The sequence below is a fragment of the Eurosta solidaginis genome, chromosome 1, assembly GCF_040869045.1.
Source record: "Eurosta solidaginis isolate ZX-2024a chromosome 1, ASM4086904v1, whole genome shotgun sequence".
NCBI lineage: Eukaryota > Metazoa > Arthropoda > Insecta > Diptera > Tephritidae > Eurosta > Eurosta solidaginis.
In genome coordinates, this window is record NC_090319.1 from 2,456,151 (window position 1) to 2,479,347 (window position 23,197).

General features: G+C 35.2%; 1 protein-coding gene across 2 annotated transcripts in view; it reads left to right on the top strand.

Annotated features, from left to right (window-relative positions):
- Positions 1–402: 402 nt before the first annotated feature.
- The window catches only part of svp (COUP transcription factor 2), a 98,880-nt gene continuing 76,085 nt past the window's right edge, over positions 403–23,197 (top strand). The window contains exon 1 of one of the 2 annotated variants that reach the window (XM_067777321.1): positions 403–1,925. In XM_067777321.1, coding sequence (XP_067633422.1) covers positions 1,190–1,925 — 736 coding nt within the window. In that variant the 5' untranslated portion in view covers positions 403–1,189. The remainder of the gene's footprint in view (positions 1,926–23,197) is intronic. The other variant, XM_067777313.1, reaches the window with a different exon arrangement.

Here is a 23,197-nt window from a genome sequence, read left to right on the forward strand (position 1 = left end):
CATCTCGCGGCTCTCAACCAAATATGCTGAAGGTCTTGCCCCGCCATAGAGCACAGACATAGGCCACCAGTACAAAAACACAAACACAACTACCACCGCCACTAAAACTCATTTACGGCCATCTCAGGTTAAGCGCATAAGAGCGAGTGAGGCAGCGCGCCATTTTCACTCAAATGCGCCCAACGTTTGGGGCTGAGCGTGCGAATAGTACAGACAGAAGAATGAACGATTTATATTTCAGGGTGGCTGACTACGTTGAACTGCACATCTGAGACTGCCCGATGAAGTTTTATACACGTTGCAGTTGTTTGTGCTATGCACTCTTAATGTTATGTTGTGTGCAGTATTTAGTGAAGCAGTGTGTGTGTGCAGTACGAGTGCTTGTAGTGGCAATCTGTGGGATTTGAGTGGTGGAATGAGAGATTTGTGTGATGTGTCGTTAGGTCGAAACGGTCGAGTCGGGTCGGGTCGTGTACCTTTTGCCACGAATGTTTTGCCAGTCAGGCTCTAAAAGGCCTTACGAAAACAGCTGTAATTTTCTTACTCGCATGACGCGAAGTTTTTACCAAATCTTTAAAATAAAGTTATTTTTTTGTTTGTACTTGCGTGGTAGATATGCCAGTCAGCAGAATTATTCAAATTTTGCAAAGTGTGTGAATTATTGAAATTTAAGCATTCCGTGGTAACGCTCGAACACAAATTTAAAAAATAAAAATTTCAAATTATAGAAAAAAGGAAAATATTTTGGAAAACAACTGCAAAGAAAAAAATTATTAAATGTAGCAAAATATGCGCTAAAGTGTTGATAAAAAAAAAATTATTTTAACATATTTTCCAGCTTTGCAACGCGAACGCCAAAGCAACGCGTGTGCAAGAAAAATTATGAAAAAATTAAAAATTCTTCTTTTTAGTGTTTGGCAAGTAAATGAATTTTACTTAAAATGAGTACTGGTTAAAACAGATACATATAAAAAATAATAATAAGGAAAAAAATAAAGTTTAACTTTGAGACACCAAAAAAAGGAAGTTTTTAGCGACGCAAAATATAATCCGAGGCGGCAGCGCAACGCAAAAAAGCGTCGCCTTTTATAGCCCGCCCTATACAAACGAATAGTCCCGTTACAAGTTTAACGGGATACCCATCAAAGTGCATACTTCATATCCCTCCTACGCCCCGCAAGCCGCTAAAATGATCACCCATAATTCATTGAGCGTGTACGGTGGTGGCGTAATGTGCGCCTCCCCGTCCACGGCGCCCGGTTTTTTTAATCCACGGCCACAATCCGGCGCCGAATTATCCGCCTTCGATCTTGGTCTGCCGCGTTCTATGGCATTAGGCGTACCACCGCCCTCTGCATGGCACGATCCAAATCTTGGTGGTCATCTGCATGCTTCCGCCGGTCCTGGTTCATTATCCGGCACAGCGGGTGGTAGTTCAGTGGGTACCGGCGGTGGCACAACTCCCTCCAGCGTTGCTAGTCAACAATCGGGTGGCATAAAGCAAGATCTATCCAGTATGGGAGGCGGTGGTCAAACGAATTCACTGAACCAAAGCGGCCACCACACAATCAAAGAGGATCTCTCCAGCTTAACAGCAGCTTCAGCGGCGGCAAGTGCAGCTGCACATCATGCAGCGGCAGCACACCATGCTGCAGCGGCGGCGCAACAAAATCATGGACAAGAATTGGGTGTTATGATCAAAGGACAACAGACAACGTCAAGTTGTTTGGGAGGTGGTAGTGCGACGGGTGGTGGCGGCGGCGGCGGTGGCGGAAGCACCACGCCCAGTTCCCAGGCTAATAGCCTTCATTCGCAAAGCAGTAACAGCGACTCAAAGCAAAATATGGACTGCAAGCAAAATATCGAATGTGTGGTGTGCGGAGACAAAAGTTCCGGCAAACATTACGGGCAATTCACCTGTGAAGGTAAGTTAGCATATGATAATCATGTTGGTTAATCGATTATATGAATGCGAGTGAGGAAAGTAAGGGTGGTTTTGTCATGCCGTTCTTGAATATAAGTCTGAAATATTAAAAAAACAGTTTATAGCGTGTAAAAGAATTGCTGGTTGTAAGATCGGGGCGATCTGTATTTAGTTAGACAAAGATATGCAAATACGTGAACGTGCAGCTAAAACTTTTAAATATATTTTAGGTTTCCCTAGATTCGCTTTCTTGAATTTTTTATATTTAGTTCATTCCAAACCCTCATAACTCAATACAACACTGGTTGGAAATATTTCTCTCATCACTCCGTTATGAAAACATGGGGCCTAATGCATAATCAGCGAGCGTTTATTTTTCCTACGTAAATAAACCTATACCCACCTTGTATCAAGTCCATCATCTTGGGGAAATTATGTTACTTCCAGAGATCCAATTGAGAACATTAGTAGTTTCAAAATTTTCGGTTGAGTTTTTTACCCGCGAAAGATGTACACAAAAAACAGAAATTGTTCGTGTTGCAACACATATTTTTATTACAATTTTCTTATTAAAGTACCAGTACAAGTATCAGTACCTCAGTACTTCGAAAAATGAGTACAAGTATAAGTATCGACGTACTTGTACTTGAATTTTTGAAGTACAAGTAAAGTATTTGTAAGTACTTTCGAAGTACTTTGATAAGTATTGAACGGTTTTGAAGCGAATCAACCAGCACCCTTACGATCACCTAACTTTGACAAAATGGTTGAAGAAGAGTTTTATAGGTATTTTAATGATACACCAACAGATTTCAATATGCTTCAGAGTTATCCTCTTATGAAGGACCTAGGACTCGAAATAAATACTCCCCTCAGCTTCCTCCGACCCAGTAGAGCGTTTATTTTTCTTAGCAGGCATTGTTTATAGTCCTAGAAGGCAATCAATGATGGACTTTTCGTTTTGAAAAGCTAGTAATAATGAAGGCAAACACAAAACTACTTTAATATTTTTAGCTGTTGTACAATTTATACTTATTTAATATGTTGTTTTACTTCTTGTTCCTTTCTAATATGAATTTTACTCATATTTTGATTTTCAATTTATGAATCAAATTGAAATATTTTATCAGAAAAAGTACGTTCGTGTACTTGCAAGTATTTCGTAAGTATATCTACTTATACTTTGTACTTAGATTTTAAATACTTGAGTACTTGTACTTATTTGGTACTAGTACAAGTATGTACTCAGTACTTTACAGGTCTGTCTGAGAGGTACAATTTTTTCGTAGTTTTGATGAACTTTTTATTTGTTTTGATTACCAAAACGACGATGTCGGAAAAGCATTCCAAATTTCTTGGCTGCGACGAAGTTGTATTTTATTTAGGTATCTGAATTAACTCAATGTCCCCTAGTCATCTGTCATTATCACTACCCAAATTGGATGGATGTATGTAAATATGTTCTTTTTTTAAATCACTTGTGACCTCTTACGCCAACAATCCATTTGCACACATGACCTCGTTCTACCCTAATGGCGCGCGTATCTCTACCCTTACAATATTTTACGAAGTCAAAGTAAAAAAATCAAAAAAAAAAAAAAAACTTAAAACAAAAAACACAGTTTTATCAAATATTTCGTAACCGCAAATCAAGAAATGCCAATCAATATGTCAAATGAATATATACAATGTAATAAAATCATGTTTCAATAGAACATAAGTTCAATAGATTTGCAAAAGCGCGCACTAGGGGCTATAAAAAAAAGCAACAATAGTTGGCCGTTCAAAGGTACAAGAATCAATTGCCAGGCGAGAAACTAGCGAATAACCTCTGCGCTTCTGAAAGTTTGAATGTCAAAAATCTAGTTGGCGATTTGGGCGTTTGGGTGTGCGTATATGCGTTATGTGTGGTTGTGTGTATATGTGAGTTTGTGTGTGTGGGTTTAAGGATAAATGCGGAGTCATTATTGTCGTGCACACACGATCCATAAAACTGATCTGCTCACTTTTTTCTGTAAACAGTGAAACCTTTTCTAACGGACACTTTCCTGGACATACTTGCTTACGTCATGTATTAAGTATAATTTTCTAAAGAAATTACCCTCCTTTAAGTCCACATTTGGGAAAATTTTAAACAACGTGATGTCACGTATAAATTATAAAATTAAAAATTTCTTGAAATAAATGTTCATACATTTAAAGCAATACGGGCAATCCCCGATTAATTCATATAAAAATAGTTTATGTTTTTATGAACATTTTACAAATTTGTCACCGCTTTGAGTATAGCGGTGGCAAAAAACGTTGATAAATGAGTTTGTGCGTTCGTAATATTTATTGCCCTGCCGCTATATTACGTTACGGCGAATTTCATCGTCTTCTTAGCAATTTTTGGTATATGAAGTAATACTCCAATTTGGATTATCTTTTGTAGTGAAAAAATTTTTTAGGATTCTTCGGAAAGTACTGTCCAGTAAACGTTCCATGAAGTGATCAGAAACAAGAAAATGGAGTTATGCGAGCTAGAGTAGGTAATTCCATCATAGGACAACGCAGTGGAAATTGAACCACATCTCAAATGAAGCTGGTCGTTATTTAAAAAAATTCTTTAAAGAGTCGTTTTCGATAACTTTGTTTAGATATAGGGATATCTAGGATAAGGTGATCTTTTATACAGTCGTCGTTAAAATTTTTAAAAAATTTAAAACTTTAGACTTGGACGAAAAAATATTGATCCGTTTCTTAAAACAAAGAAACAAAGAGCTTCCGGATGTATGGCTTCGATGTACCAATTTGCACTGACGGAGAGTGTTTGCCTAGTCGGAGTCTCACTGTATTTGTTTTTGTTTTTTTTTTGGTTCTATTGGATTGTTTAACGATGTATTTCAAAAGAGAGGTGAATAATCACAAAACGCACAAAAATGGTTAATCAACCAGCAAAGTGACTAAAACAACGCGGGCTGACGGCGGGTGGCTGTTGGTTTAGTACGTGGCATGCAGCATGTGAGATGCCACGCCAAGCGATGATGAACAAACAGTACGTAGCGAACAATCGAACCAACGGATAGACGGAAACTGGACGTTTCCCCAGTTTCATAGTTTGATGGGCCAATGTTCAGTTTGCAAATAGTGGAGGAATAGCTTACTCACTACGCTCATGTAACTATTCGGCTTTTGTTGTTGCTGCTGCTGTTGTCGGGAAGCGTGCCTGCCGCGTTGGGTGATTTTTGACAGTTCAGGTGAATTATGAGAGTTTGATGAGTTGGCGAAAGCAATCGAAGGTGAAACGAAAAAAAAAAAAATTACAAAACTGCACCAAAAAAGAAAAAATAAACACGAATAATAGTAAAGTGAATGATTGAGTAAATGTTGAATCGCCATGCAAATGCAGACTGGCTTGTTTGGTTAATCACGAGTGTAGAGTGCAGAAGAATAGAAATAGTTTGGGCTGTGACATATCAAGTGGTGTTAAACTGGCGTGACCTTAACTTGAAAACGTTTTGATTTGCATTCAAATAGAGTCGGCAAGTTAGTGAAAAATTATTAGAATTCATTATGATGAATTGGTCAATTCAAGTGCATGGTAATGACTCATGTGTTGCTGCTCATCTCGAACACAATGTGAACTGAAACGGAGATCTACTACACCTACATAAATAGATGTCACATTGCCGTTATCTTGACTAATTCACACACTACCAACTGATTAACCGATAAGATAACAAAAGTCACAAGAAGTCATTTGCAGGGCGGCGCGCTTAGCTTTACAATCATTTTGCAGCTCTCAAAGCTGCTAAGCATATTTATATGGCAACTCTCTACCGCACCATTCACATACATATCTACATAGATAAGTTTGTATGTATGTAGGTATACGTAATTTTTCAAAACTTAATTATTGTGCAAACATGCAAATTATGCACTTTAATGTGCACCTTTGTCTTGAAAATTGAAAAAGTACGTTAAGTCACTGACGTAACGAAGTAGCGTACAAAGGTAGAGTACATAAGCACAGAAGCATTTATAACTATAAGAATGTTGATCTTTTTGTCAATAGAGATGCAGATATGAATAACGCTCGCTGCACGCCACATGTCACAGCACCGCTGCAGATACACCAAGAATCGCAATCGAATAAAAACAGCGGTAGTCAATTTTTTTTTTAATAATCACGACTACTGTCACCCAGTTTCGATAAATATATGTACATAAATATGTACATATTTATCTACATATGTACAGTGACTCGAGAATTTGTTCCGAAAATGTTTTGTGCTTCCCCAAACTAGCAAATATATTGATCAACATTTTTAGTTTCAACAATCCTTCTATGATCAGACTGTTTACAAACGCATCCATCTTGATATTATAAAATTTTTTTCCAATTGCTTTCTGCTTCATTTACTTAAACTGCCATTTAGTACATACATATGTAATTTGTCTATGTTTGCTTATATAAAAAAAATTACATTAGCGGCGGTTCGTTTAGAACAGGTATTTTGTTTATTATTTTAAGTAGGAGCAACAACAACTAACTATGATTTGCTTTTAAATGCGTTCAAGTAATTTTTGAAAGCGATTTTTAATATTTTGTTTTATTAAATGTTTGGGAAAAATTGAAACAATTTGACATTGTGGTTTTGGTGGTTTTTGTTTTCAAACTTATGTAACTAAATTAAGTTTTTTCTTTCCTATTCAACTTTTCTTGTTTATAAATTTCTATATTTATTATAATTTTTTAATTATTTATCTTTCTAACTTTTTACCCTGTCGTAAAATTTTGTTTATATTTTTCTAAAAGGTTTACCTTACCCATTTCAAAACAGAATATTTCCGAATTTCATAACATGAGAGAAAAATTAATTTGCCAAAGCTCGAAAACTCAAGAGCGGAAGATCCAAAAATATGAGCCAACAACAATATCTGATAATGTTTTAAAAATTCTGACCTTTTTTTATGGTAAAAGCCTGTACTGATTAGGTCATTTACATTTATTTACTAAATTTATCTTTTCGTTGAATTTTCTAAAATAATTATAATATTAAGATTGTTTTAACTTTTTTTTTTTTGATTTTCAGAGCAATATAATATTTTTTTATATTTCTGGTTGAGTAGCGTTTTTTAACAATAAAAAATAGAAAATAGAATTTTTATGAAAATATTTCAGAATACAAAACCAAAATGCGTTGTTTAACTTTTTTCAACTTTGAAACAGAAAAAAAACAACTATGCTTACAAATAATATGGAATGAACTCTAACAAAATTGAGAAAGTTTAAAGTTTAAACTTTAAACATTTTCATCAAGATAAAAAAATTTCAAAAAAAGCTTTCAGTATTTTCAAAAATTTTTAAATTTCCGATACCTTGGTGAAAGAACAAGCAAAATAAATTAGTGGACGACTTTATATCAGAACAATTTGTATAGTTACTGTAAGTGCAATTGAAACACAGCACAAAAGTGCATTTACTTTGATAAATTTGTGATTTGTAATTGCTGAAGCAAATCAAGAGAAGAAGAGATAGCGAGGCGAATGAAATAAATGGGAAGGATGTAAATAAGGAATGTAAATAAAAAAAATGTTAAAGTAAATAGCAATGAAAGAAGCAAATAAAATAATTAATCCCGAGGTGTTACCCCAGCTTTACGTTTAAGTAACCAATATGAGAGCTGTCAATTGCAAGAATATGAGCCATAATGCAACGCCTAGATATAATAAAGAAGATTTATAGAAAAACAAATAACAAAAAAGTCTGAAGCGCGACAAAGAATTTTGAAAGTTTCTGCCGCTACATAATATCACAGTTGCTCATATTATCTGTTGTTGTTGTTCTGGTATGAAGCACTTCAAGATATACTAGGAGAGTTGATAGTGATCAGCTTTTTGTCTTTGTATCTTTACATATTTATTTGGTTGTATCTCGAAGGGCAACTTACTATCGCGCACAACACGTACTCATAGATACTCAATTGTATGCAACTCTATTCAACTCAAAAGGAAGATAAAGAAGAAAAAGGCGAAATGATGCAAAAGTAGAATAATCAGCAAAAGATTTAGTAGTCGTCAGCGATGGGGCAGCGGTTCGAAGCACTCACAAAGCGACGCTTTCAGGAAACACAAATGTTGAGCAATCGTTGAGTGATAACTTTCTGAACGCACCGTTGAGTAGTTACGATCCACTCAACGGTTGGAATTTTACGACAAATTACTGTGCAGAAATATTCTGCGCTACATTTGATCAATGTGTTTATTTGTCCGTCTAGCAGTTCTTTGACATTTTTAAGTGTTCGTTATGAAATTTTTTCTTCTCAATACTATGGGTAGAAGGGTAAAAAATAACTTAGGAAGTCCTTTTCCTTAAAATTTAATGATAGTTATTTTACAGTTGGCTCAACTCGCCGTTCATAAAACAAAATTTGTATTAATTAATTGACGGCAACATATTTGCAACGTATCAACAAAAAAAAAAAAAAAACAATGTACTGAAAGAAATGGTGCTAGTAAAATCAACAAATCGGTTCTGTTGTTCTTGACTTAACGGAGATTCGGTGAAATTGATCGAATTATGGTAAATTCGACCGAGTTCTTTGTCAAGCGAACAAATTAGTTTAGTCATTTCAACAGAAGAGAAATTGTCGCTCTTAAGTTAACAAAATTTTGTAAAATTGACAGATTCCTAATCAATCTAACTGATTTTTCTGTTAACACAACTGATCTTACAGGTCATTTCAACGGCGATCAACAGTCAATACATGAGCAAATTTCAAAGAAAATTTTACGCTCACTGCGCTCTCTACTTTGTACTTATCACGATGGTGCCACTTGTTAAAAACCAAAATAAGAAAACCATCAAATCGAAAAAACACACAAAATGAGAAAACAACAAAAAACTAGTTTTTCAGTTATCAATACAAAACGAAAAAAACCCTTTTTTGAATTTACAGTGCAAAAAATTATGAGATACCGTGACACCCATTTATCGAGTACAATTTTGCAACTTCTCCTCCAAGCGAAATGCAAAATTGCGCCCTCTTGTTTCAAAAGTTTTGCATGAACGAACAGGATTTTTCCAAAGTAAGTAACATTTTATTCAAGTTTTTACGAATTTTCACTCACGTGAACGAATCTAATATGATAATAAAAACATCATCCTTTTTTAATGTTGATGTTTCCGACAACATAAAAGTTTGAGTTGTTTTGAAATCGTTTGAACTTAAAGTGAAAATTAAACTTGCCGAATCACATGTAGAGTTACTCCAGTGGTGAATTACCTTCCTGCGATTTGATTCTTTACTTTTCTATAGCTTACAAGTTCTCTTTTTAAAATGTTATGTCAAACATTTATACTACAAGTTTTGTTCGAAACAATCAAGGGTGGCAACTTTGTGCGAGAGAAGAAATTGAGAATGTGCTGAGCTGCAACTGAAAGAATTCAGAATCAGTTTTGTGATTACTATTTTCATTTCTTTAGTCATATGTTTGTATATGTAGCAAGCATGCGTATTTATGTATTGGCATATTTACGTATTTATATGGCGGCCGCCGTGGTGTGATGGTAGCGTGATCCGCCTACCACACGGAAGACCATGGGTTCACACCCCGGGCAAGGCAACATCAAAATTTTAAAAACAAACCTTTTCAATTAGAAGAAACATTTTCTAAGCGGGGTCGCCCCTCAGCAGTGTTCGGCAAGCACTGCAAGTAATTTCTGCCATGAAAAGCTCTCAGTGAAAACTCATCTGCCTTGCAGATGCCGTTCGGAGTCGGCATAAAACAAGTAGGTCCCTTCCCGCCAATTTGTACGAAAAATTCAAAAGGAGCACGACGCAAATTGGAAGAAAGTTCGGCCTAAAATCTATTCGGAGGTTATCGGGCCTTACATTTATTTATTTATATGGCAACATAGGTACTTTCATACAAAGCTGTCGCAACAACTTTTTTTATTCATTTGACTACTAAAACGGCCAATTATGAATCAACGATTTGTGCGCAGTTGATTCAACATTTTGTTGCGATGGATAAAAATTGACTGAAATTTCGGTTGAATTTGTCCGTATTTCAGTTGGTTTTACCAGCCTTTTTCTTTAAGTGTGTTCTCTGAAAGCACTCATTTAGATCTACAAATGATAAAAGGACTTTCAGAATTTAGTTGTTGTCTTTTCTGTTTTTATTTTGACTTTCTGACTCCGATTGTGGCAAAACATGCCTTTTTGCGTATTTGTTTATAAACGGTCTAACAGTTTTCCCATCAATAATTCGGTGTTGTAGTCGTTTCCCCTCTCTGGTTCTTTTTTTTTCAATCAGCATGCGCACACGCTTACTTATAACAAAGTGTGGCAACACCTTGACAAGTTTTCCATCAGAAAAACGGGATTACATCTTTTGAAGAAGTTTAATAAAAAATCATGTTGAAATTTCATTAAGCGACAACAAATTATTTCAAAGATCTCAGAAAACATCAGTTACTATATATACGAGAAGAATTTTTTATGATAATCATTCCATTGAAATTTGTGTTATTTTTTGTTTCGATGATCCCTTAAACGTCATTCAAACATTCTGAGTATTCTAGAAACGTCAGCACAATCTTCTCAGTTGGTTATGTTAGTATTTCGGAAAATCTTGAAAGGTCAAAATTTTGAGTTGAATCAGTTTATAATAAAGCGTGCGATATGTGGTTTAGTTTAATCCCAAAACTCTATAAAACATGCTGTCGTCCCTATATTTAAAGATTTTGTTGAGACTGTTTTTCAAAAATTTTTGCAGACGACTGGTTTATTGCATTATTTACATATTTTTTGAAATTTTTGCTTAACTGGCTGCTCAGATTTTATATGTTAACTAGATTTTAGAAATGAATAGAAATATGTAGTCTGATTTTCAGTATACACATTTAAAAGAAAAGCTGATTTGAGACACAAATGGGCAATTCATGGCAGTTCAATTTAATAACCGCGAGCAAAAAACAGACCTATCTTCCATTCTCTGGCCAGCCGTACCCCCTGTCGCAATTATTTTACAGGTAGGTATGGCAATGGAGGAATAGAAAGATTTTTCACTTGTATGAATTCACACATGGCGCAATTATATGGTTGGCATATCTCATCAGCTGATTTTATTTATTTCATTGCATGGTCGATGGGAATGTCAAAAGAATATGGCAAACTCAAAATGAAACACATTGGCAACATTTTCTTACACATAAAAACCTGCTAAGTTTTATGTTTCCATTCCATGCCATTCGCAGTTTTTGACAATTTGAGCAGACATATTTTGTTATTGTATAGATGAGCCAACCATATAATTGAACCATGGAATTCACAATGGATGTGTCAAAACTTTACACATCATTAAACGTACACACATTAATGAGTTTTAGTTCACAATAATTTTTTTATTAAGATCATCTTCCTTTTTTAATTTTTTTTTTATTCTACAAACGCAGCCAAAAATTGTTGTGTTATTTCTTTTTGTTTGTAACATCAGGCATCCTTTAAGGGACTGGAGCTTGTTTCGCAGACAAAACTATATACGAAAACGACTTCAGAATTCAAAAGGGCATCACAAGAAGCTTTTCAAAACCAAAAAATCCAGGCATACAATCGAATAAATAAAAAAAAAACATATTCGGCTGTATTTTGAGGGATCGAAAAAACCCTCCTAACATAAGCTTAAAATTTAGGGCGGTCTTATGTTGGTTTTTTCTCAGTTTTGACTTAGTATCTACCTCTATCAGAAAATTTCATACAAAAAATCACCGGTCGGGCGATAATAATAAGAAAAATTAATTTCTAACCTCAAAACCTTTTTTTTATATTTCAACCAGAGGCTTTCGAAAGTAGGATATAATTACATATGGAAGAACCCATACTTAATGCAACATTTCATATTTTCTCTCATATTTGGTAACTTTATGCGAGCCACTTTTTTGCTCAAAGAACTTCTCCGTTTCATATTTTCTTTCAATCTTCGCCTCAAGAGGTATTCCCTCACCTATGCGAACAACTTAAAAATCCCTGATTATAAATACTTTGTATGCTTCGTAGTTTATTGTTAACTGGTATTATTGTTGTTGATTACTTATCTGTTGCTCGATGCTTGCGTCTGGCCTAGTCATGACTAGACGTACATATGCATGTATGTACATATGTATGTACTGCGTTTTCCTCTTTTTCAAATATCCATAGAGCACACGATTCTTTCTTAGCTTTGTCCGTTACTCTTGATATTACTGTTCTTGTTGTTGTTGTTTTTACTGCTGTTGTAGCTTTGCTGTCCATATATCTGCTGCTTGCACACCTCAAATGCTGCCAGCCCAAGAGTCATCCCCCATCGCAAGCTGATAGAGTTTAACTGCTGCCTTCTTACCGCATTTCCCTGCCACATAACTGGCAACTGGCTTTTGGCATACATACATATGTATATTTGTAGATAGATACCTACTTATTTCACATGTCTGTATGTATGTAAGATGTTGCATGTCGACATACTCATACAAGAAGATTAATTGTGGCAAACGCGATTTCTTTTAAAAGTACTCACAGATAACTGTGGCACACACAAGCAAATGGAAATAGCTTAGCTGATGGATATGATCGTTGGAAAGTGCGCGGAGCAGCTAAGTTGGGTAGCAGCGCTGGACACGCTGTTTGTAAGTTGCGAAAGGACATGTACGAATAGATGGATTGGACGTGCTGTTGTTCACCTATGAAGATAAACTTTTAGGTATTTTGCGTCTTCTTTGATTCTTTTTTGCACTCATATGCGTAAAATTTTTTTTTATTATTATGCGGAAAGAATAAAGGAAGAAGCTCAATGTGCATTAACCATAAGCCACAAGATAACGTTTATTTAGGAGGAAAATGCGCCGGAGTGGGATAAAAAAATTCATTTTTCTAATGCAGGTATTGAAATTTGCGCTAATCAGGCCAATTTTATTTATTTCATAGAAAATCTTAGTAAAATTTTTGTTTGTCGAAATAACAAAATCTGAAAAAATCCTAATTTTCTTTTTTTCCAATTTCTACCTACACTAAACTCCATAAATTCCGTTTACAACAGCAAATGTAAGGTAAAATCACATTTCTTAGAGTGCTACATAACACTTTTCGGTAAGCGTGCCTGCGTGTAAATGTAAGTAAACTCTGGCGTGCAGTTAGACAAATTTCTCTTTGATAAAATTCTATGATAATAATTATGATGAGCCCATATAAGAACACAGTTAAGCAAATATGAATGTATGTATGTTTGTACAAGCATACACAGCCAAAAATCGTAGAAATGATAATTAGATGTAATAAACATGACTGTAGATTAACCGTTTAAACGGTTATGGCCGCCAGTCGCTTCTTTGTATCAACAGGCGCCAATTATTGGTCACACAAAAGGAATTTGAAACATTTTCCATCTGATCGTTCTACCAGGGTGGGGGTCGCCCTCTGCTTCCATAGTCGGGTTCCAATAAAAATACTTTCTTAGCTGCAGCATCATACTTCATTCGCAAAGCATAGCCCTGCCGGCGTAGCCGCTGCCATTTTATTCGCTGAACTATGTATGTTGATGTCATAACTTTTCTCTCGATCACTCACAGAGCCCCTTCATCTGATGTTCTCATGGTCCATGCTTCTGCACCATATAGCAGGACGGGTACGATTAGTGATTTGTAGAGTATGATTTTCGTTTGCCGAGAGAAGACTTTACTTTTCAATTGCCTACCTAGTCCAAAGTAGCATTTATTGACAAGACTGGTTGTTGTTGTTTGTGTTAATGCTGGCACCCATTTAAACGAAGTCTTTTACTATTTCGAACAGTGGTGTGGTAACCACTGTATACTGCTTGCTCGACGACGACAACAGGTACTTCGTTTTGTCTTAATTCACCATGAAACTCATCGTTTTCGCTTCTTATTACAATTTGGACTAAGCAGACCAATGATGTCAATGTCACCAGCATACGTCAGTAATTGCAAGCTTTTATAGAATATTGTTCCAGATCGATTAATTTCTGCAGCTAATATAACTTTCTCCAGCATCAAATTAAAGAAATCGCACGATAGGGGGTTACCCTGTCTGAAGCCTCGTTTAGTTTCGAACGGCTCGGGGAGGTCACTCAAAGTTCTGACTGAGCTGATGGTGTTAATCAACATCATTTTGCACAGCCGTACAAGTAGACAGAGCGGCATGCAAGCAGCTCCTTTTCGTACTAACAGGACTTTATATGCGATATTAAGAAGACTGATTCCGCGATAGTTTGCAGGATCCCCTTTCTTGAGGACTGGGTAGAGAACACTTTGACCGTCGGACATGCACTCGTTCGACCATATTTTGCGAAGAAGCTGATGCATGCGCTTTACCAACCTCTTGCCGCCGTATTTGAAAAGCTCCGCAGGCAATCGATCGTCGCCCGTGGCCTTGTTGTTTTTTAATCTAGTTATTGGTTTACGAATCAGATTTAATTAAGAAGAGAATAAAAAAATACATCAAAACAAATAATTGAAATTTATTCATAAACTAGCAGACCCGGCAGACGTTGTTCTGCTCTAAATTTGGTCTATCTGCATACATTTTAATAAGCTTTTTCCGTCTAACTCTGCCCTCCCCCCCCCCCCCCCCCCTCTGCACTTTTTCCTAATCTTTGCATTCACTCCTCCCTCCATATTTTTCGCTTCATCTATCTCCATCTTCGTCTCATTCTATTTCTTTCTCAGTCCCTTCTTCGTCTCTCTTTTCTCTTCTCTCAAGTTTTTCTCATTCTTCTTCATCTCTTATTGCCAGTCCCAGAGGGTGGTATGTATTTTGTTCCAGTCCCATTCCGTGTCTCAGTCCCAGACCCACTCCGAGTCTCAGTCTCAGTCTCGGTTCCAGTCCTAGTCTTAATCCCAGTCCGTCTCTGGTCTACTTCCCGGAAAAAAGAATCGTAAATACTAATATAGGCAAATTTATATACCAAATATCAGGCAAATCGAATAGGACGTATATAAATAGGTATGTGGGTTTTATTAATCGTGTCCTTATTTCGGCTTTGCATGCATATTTATCAGTTTTGACAGGTTGATGCGACTAAATCGCATATCACAATGAAAATTACTTTAAAGCTTTCAGCAACAGCTTTCATTTTATATCCATTTTCTATGAACACATTCTAGGGGTACCCGGGCCCACGTTTTGGCCTATATCTCGAGACCCTGAGCGTCGATCGCAACCACCGCGTGAGGTATAAGCAACTTATGTGAAACTGTGAACAAAATCGACCGGATAGTTTTTGATTCTATAAGCCTCACACAAACGGACATTAATTTCTATATATATAGATTATGTTTTTCCAAGTGAGTTTTCCCATCCCAACATACACTGAAGTTAAAGGAAGATTGTTAGAGGACGACTGGAAAACGTAGCGTTCTCAAACAACATAGGACCCAGTTATCAAATTGACAAAAGTTATAGTCTTCAAATAGAAAGCCAATGTATTTTTCTATTGAGATTTTAATGTGGATTGAATTTACAATAGTTCCCTAATCGTACTCGACTCGATTACACTTGCTCGATCACTTGCCAGTCGAGGTTTCAAACCTGTTATATATAGGCAATTCTCAAACGTTAGAGACTGTGAGATCCGCAAAAAAATACGCAACCTGCTATGGAATCGTAACATACGATCACGGTGACTACGCATTGTGCCTAGTTCACATACATATTTCATTAATCCGATACACCATTTCGGAGCTATTGTGATTTTGAAAACTGCATTCGATCGCGGATCGTATGTTACGATTCAGCCCCAGTTTTGAAAAGATTTTTATAGTTTTTTTGAAAATGGTAAGTGAAATTATCTTTATTTCGGACATGTCACCATAAATTGGAAAGCCTAGAAATCAACGGAACTCCTATCTAGAAGTATTACTTTGAACACGACTACTTAAGAGTAAAGTCTTCTCTCAGCGAACAAAAATCTTGCTCTTTAAGTCTCTAATAATATTTATCCTGATAGAAAGCTCGGCATTATGGACAGTCTTCGGAGTATTTGAGAGAAGCTTTGCCAGAGGATTTATGAATCATGCTATGTTTGTGAGAGAGGTTTATTATAAGCTGTGTGAGCTGCACGATGCCGCCTAAAAGGTGTTCTTAACGACATCCACATTTGGCAGCATTCATCTTCCACGCTTCTATTATGGCTTTGATTTTTAATTGATAATTTTACCAATTACGAATCCAATGCCCACGACGTTTCATCGAGCGTTGAAGTCGCACTATAAAAACCAACAAACTACAATGTATTTAATGTGAAGTAACAGTACATGCGAACATAGCACCAACATGTATGGGCATGTTTGTAACAATTCACACGTCCACTCCTTCATTTTTCCTCCCTTTATGTGCTTAAATTTTTTGAACCAAATTTTGTTTTAGTATCAAATATTAACAAAACATAGAAGTCGTGCAACATAAATAATAGCGAAATTAATAAAAACAAAAATAACAAAATACATATTTTCATAAATGAATATTAGCGCCTTTGTAGGACGTACAACTTCAGTTGTACTCAATTTACAGTTGCTTTTTGGCAGACTTTTTTTCGTTGAACAAATTTTGTTGAAAATTCCACTTCGAAGTTCGAGCCCATTTGTTGAGCTTTTTGTAAAAGAGCAAATAAATCATTTTCATATGAACAAATAAATTTTGGTTACCAGCAAAAATCTTCCACTGAAGCGTAATATCTGATCATGTGCGAAATATACTTACATATATACGATTACATACATATATACATACATAACCAATCATTTAGCCATAACAAAGTAAACAAATAAGAAAATAAATGATTGAGACGAAAGCAAGGAGCTGAATTATAAGTAAATATTGTAAAAAAAGCAAACAAAAATTATAAAACGCCCACTTTACTGTCTCATATTTGGTGGTAAAGTAGCGTATGTATGTACGTACATGTGTATGTGCATACTATCGCATTCAGGGAGGTACTGTGAAAATTTATGACAACGCAGATCCATTTCCATGCAATTTGGTACGAAAATCGAGCTAAGGTGAGGTTCGATGAAAAGTGCAAAGTTTTTTCAATTAGCACACGAAAAATAATACTTTTTAATTGCAGCTTAATTGTAAGCAAATAATATGGAGGAATAGACGTTCAGGGGCGCTTACGGTAATCAGGACTTTTTAATATTGACGTAAATTGTTATTTATTTATTACGACTCCTAGAGCCTAGATCAACACCTAAAAGCATTATTGCATTAATTAACAATATATACTATGTACGAAATTGAACTTAAATTAGTATTTGAATTTGAAACATGAATTTGAATTTCAAACATGTATTTGAATTTGAAACATGTAACAAAAATTCATTCGAATCCTAATATTTATTTTATATTCATTGATTTCGCGTGAGCATATAATCTTTTCTTAAACAAGTTGTTATCACAATTCTTAATATTTGCAGGTAATTCGTTGAAGCATTTTAACCCTTTGTAAAAAATACTATTTGTTTCAGACTCTGTTTTGTAATTGGGTAATTTCAAATTATTTCTCTGCCTAGTATTTCTGTCATGAAGCTCGTAGTTAAATTTAATACTTGTTTTTAGATAATCAGGCAAATTTCCGGTTTTTATGTTGTATATAAACTTCATACTGTGGAAAAATATTTGCTGTTTTAGGCTCATCCAATTCAAACTTTGTAGCATATCTTTAATGGGGGTATAAAAACGTTTACCTAATATAAAGCGCATATCTTTATTCTGCATTTTTTGTAGATTATCGATTTGCGAATCCTTCAAGATAAAGAAAATAGTAGAACAATATATGAAGTATGGTTCAATTGTAGACCTATATACTTTTGCTTTATATTAACTACTCAAGTTTTTACAGGTTCTTTGAATGAAATATATTTTTTTTTAGCTATTTTACCTGTTATATAATCAACATGGCCATCAAATTTTAGTTTGCAATCTATTTGAATGCCGAGATATTTAATCCTCTGCACCTTTTCAATTTTAGTATTATTTATTTTGATAGTTTCAAAATGAGCAATATTCTTCCTAGTTATTACCATGTATTTAGTTTTTTCAATATTGATTTTTAGTCTGTTATCACACATCCAAATATAGAGAGCATCTAAATCACTTTGCAGTTTTTCTCTTATTTCATGTTCATTCCTACCATTTATGGAAATTAGTGCATCATCCGCAAATAATTTTATGGTACTGAATTTCAATATAGACTTAATATCATTAATATAAATGTTAAATAAAATTGGAGCTAGCACAGAGCCTTGGGGTAAACCAATCTTAACGTCAACTTCGTCCGATAATGCTGAACCAATTATTGTTCTTTGCTTGTTCGTTCACAATTTGCGTGGCAAATTCTAAACCCTGCAAGGATACAAAAACTTTTGTTTTGTTTCCAAAATATGGCCACGGACGTCTAATTACTGTATGTACTGACTTTTAATGTGCTTAAAGTTCCTCCTCAGGATTTTTAATACGGATTTTCGGCCCCAGAGTAATATCGTAGGCTACAATTTCCCTTAAAGTATCCAGCGATAGCACGTAGATCCTATATGATGAACTTTATAAGTTCGGCTTACGCTACTTTTGTTGGAAGTCTTATCAATTTGGCCTGTCTTAGGCAGTGAGTCCAGTGTGGCTTTAACAGTTATTTTTCCAAATTACTAATGGCGCCCCTTTCGTATGCTTTGCTGAGCACTGGATCATAAGCGGATGGTGGAGCATCCATTGGTTCCCCATACCGAGGAACCAATCCTAACAAAAATCTTGTTTTCTGATCTTAGCCCATTGCTGGTTTAAATGCAGTAATTTACTTGCTAAGAACCAGCAGCAAGTATCTTTACGGTAATATGTCCAACAACAACTCGGAACATGATCGTCATCAAAGTAAGGTGACCTTATGAGGGGCTTCACCTCATTGGAATGTGTTTTTATATGTCGGACCCCAAACCGTTATGCACAACGCCATAGAATGATAAACTATTTTAATTTCCTTGCGATTTCCCTTTTTAACTGGATAAATATGTATATGTTCTTTCGATTCGAATCAGTGACAGTATGCGTTTACACACATACATTCATATGCAAATGTAAGGACTCGCATTTTTTGCATGCATCAAGCGACCCTCGAAACTTAAAACAAATGAACTTTGATTTCTTTGTAATTTATGTAATCGCAACTTATGGTTTGCATAAGTATAACAAATTTTGACAAATGATTATAGCAAAACATTGCGGTTTCATTTACTTTAAGCAGGGATTTTTTTATATTATTTTTCAAGAAAATATGCGAACTTGCGACAGTAAACGTAATAGTTTATGATATGAGCATTTGGTTGTACATTCATTTTTTATAAGAAACTACAAAAACAAAAAATTTATGCAACATTATAGTAGGTAAATATGACCAGACCACAAAAAACAAGCCAAAGATATAGGCAGACATGCGAACATTTGGTGGAGTGCATTAAAAAGAATCAGAAAACATCCGTAAGTGAAGTGGGAGGGGCAGCATTGTCATGGGCAAAATGTTAACGACCAAATAATAAGTCACTGAAGAAGCGCAAAAAAATATATTTAAGTATATCGCCTGCAGAAAGTAAAACTGAAGAATAATAATAAAAAATAAAAAAACAACTTTGAATATAAAAGAAATTTTTTGAAAATGTTTGCAAGAAGGGCGCAGGAAAACAAAAGTTGGCTGAGGCAAAGGTGGATTGTAGCAAGATTTGCTTGAATCTGTTTTAACATGTTTGAAGATTCTAAATATGTTTGCTCAGTACTGCTCACTGACTGGCTTTGACTAAAAAAATCCATAAAATGTCACTGGATTGTGTGTGCTTAATCTGTCATGAAATAATTTTTGATTTCGGTAGACTTAAATTCACGTTCAGCTCAGCTAGATAATGAATGCACGGTCTTATATCTAAAAGTTTTCATTAAAGTTCTATCACGTTTCTTTTCTAAGTCTTCGTTTCTGGGATAGTAGGCTCTTCTACCATTTAGTGAATTATCATGCTTTGAAGCAAAGGTCCCTTGAGGACTAGGCTAACGGAGCCAAACGATAACATCATCATTACAAATTAGAACAATTTTCTTTCCGGAATGAAAACAAATAATTCAAATAAAATTGGTTTCATACTGATTTCCAAAGCATGCTGTGATAATTTTGCATGTTATTCTAAAGAAATCATTTTGGTTGGTATTTGGAGCCAGCTGAAGACAAGATAATCAATGTCGATCAATTGTCTTGTCGTTCGTTTAATCGGGTGGCATGCCGACCAATCTAAATTGCTTCTAATGAAATCTACCAACGCAATAAAATTTTGAATTTCAAAACATGCTGTGATTATTTTTTGTTTTGTTCTACCGAAATCGATTTGGTTCGTGTTGGGAGCTCGGCGGAGGTAAATGGTTGTTGTTGGAAGCCATACGGAGCCAAGAGAGCCATTTTATGGGCTCCAGTGCTTAAGAAGCAGCTTTTAAGGGAGGGTGTTTCCACACACACATTGAATCCTAGAGCTAGAAAAAATCGTCAAAGTTCACCGGCAATCGTATCCGAATATTAGATTCTTAAAATGAGTACAGTACCGACTATTTTTACCAGTGTAAGAAAGCACTAATATTGTTTGCAAATTCTTTTCTGTTTAAGCAAATTGTTACTAAACGTGTTAAATTTTTCATTGTAACAAGTTACTTGACATATTCGTAACCGGTTAGAATAATCTTGCTACCAGGCTATAATAATGACCTCAGTATATAAATATAGGCTTTTTAAACCTAAAATCAATGACTCTTTTTATACTTTTCATGAAAATGAAATGGTATATTAATTTCGTCACGAAACCGAAAATTGTAAGTCCTTAAAGGAAAATAGATAGACCCACCATTAAGTATACCGAAATAATCAGGTTGAAGAGCTGAGTTGATTTAGCCATGTCCGTCTGTCCGTCTGTCTGTTTGTATGCAAACTAGTCCCTCAATTTTTGAGATATCTTGATAAAATTTGGTGAGCGGGTGTATTTGGGTGTCCGATTAGACATTTGTCGGAACCGACCGGATCGGACCACTATAGCATATATCCTCCATACAACCGATTTTTCAGAAAAAGAGGATTTTTGTAATATCTTACCCAATTTAACAGATTGAAGCTTCAAACTTCACCATATACTTTCGCATATTGCACATATTGTTGCCTGAAAAAATTGATGAGATCGGTCGTATATATAGTATATATCCCCCACAACCGATTGTTCAGATAAGGAACTTTTCGTAATTACTGCCCCATTTTAAGAGCTAGAGGCTTCAAATTTCAACGAATGCTTAGGTATATAGCATATATTGTTGTCTGAAAAAATCATAAAGATCGGTGGTATATATAGTATATATATGGTGGTATATATAGTATATATATATAGTATATATATATATATATATTTTCGCAAGTTTTAGCCCCATTATAACAGCTAGAAGCTTCAAACTTCACCGAATATTTACGTATACAGCATATATTGTTGTCTGAAAAAATCATAGAGATCGGTTGTATATATAGTACATATCTCATACAACCGATTGTTCAGAAAAGAAACTTTTCGCAATTTCTACACCATTTTAACAGCTATAAGCTTCAAATTTCACCGATTGTTTACGTATATAGCATACATTGTTGTCTGAAAAAATCATAGAGATCGGTTGTATATATAGTATATATCTCATACAACCGATTGTTCAGATAAGAAACTTTTCGCAATTTCTACCCCATTTTAACAGCTATAAGCTTCAAATTTCACCGATTGCTTACGTATATAGCATATATTGTTGTCTGAAAAAATCATAGAGATCGGTTGTATATATAGTATATATCTCATAAAACCGATTGTTCAGATAAGAAACTTTTCGCAATTTCTACCCCATTTTAACAGCTAGAAGCTTCAAATTTCACCAAATGCTTAAGTATATAGCATATATTGTTGTCTGAAAAATCATAGAGATCGGTTGTATATATAGTATATATCTCATACAACCGATTGTTCAGATAAGAAACTTTGCGCAATTTCTGCCCCGTTTTAACAGCTAGAAGCTTCAAATTTCACAAAATGCTTACGTATATAGCATATATTGTTGTCTGAAAAAATCATAGAGATCGGTGGTATATATATTATATACCCCATATAAACTCAATTTTTGCCCCCTTTTTACGGCTAGAAGCTTCAAAGTTCATCAAATTTCATCAAATAGTTACGTTTACGTCATATATTGTTGAAATACATGATTTGCAGTCATAGTTTTTACACCCAGACCACAAAAAACCAGAAACTTTGCATCCTCACACAAAGTACCTACCTGTTTTTTATTTTATATTTATCTTAAAAATCGTTAAGGTATGCAGATCTGTTCACTATATATTTCTTATCTTATACATCCGATTATTCGGAGATTACGAACGGGATAAGATTATTGTTCAGCCCCATTCATGAAAGGTATGAAGTCTTCGGCACAGCCGAAGACAGTCCCGTTCTTACTTGTTTAAATTGCTTCTGTAGGATGCACCGGTAACCGAACATTTTAATTCAAGCAGTGAGTGTTTTCAAGCGTGCAATTTAACGGTGCTTATATCCGGAAAACACTGTATATAAATGTTTGGATCATTATTAATGATGACGTTTATTTATACGTATGTAAAATATCTACTTCAACTCGACAGCTCAAAATATTTATATCAATACTAGCACTCATAAGATAGAAGGTATGTAGTTTAGGGGGAGGAGGTCATATTGTCTTAATGCCCCTTCATTTGAAGAGAACAAAAACTTGTCGATTTCTTCGTAGATGTAGCATGGCTTCTGCGTAGATCCCATAATTGAAACATATCCTAAGTGCATTTAAAGCATTCATAACAAACAATTTGTCCACAACAAAGTAGGTAAACGAAAAGTACACAAAATTAACAAAAATACCTCGCATAATGAATTTGATTAAAATGCCGCACAAGTTGTTTTGGTAATTTACAAATTAAACATAATACAAACCATAAAGCTACATTAATTCACAATGGTCCATGCAACCTCTCTGCTTCCGTTCGACACAACAGTTAAAACTCGGAAGCGTGGGCCTGCACAAACTGCTCAAAATCCAAGGAAAAACGTAGCCCTACGAGTGTCCGCTGGATTCGCTTGACAATTCAAAAACAGTTCAACATAACAAAATTCTCGTTTCTTACACGAAGTTGCATTTTAAAGTGACGATCCATTATGCG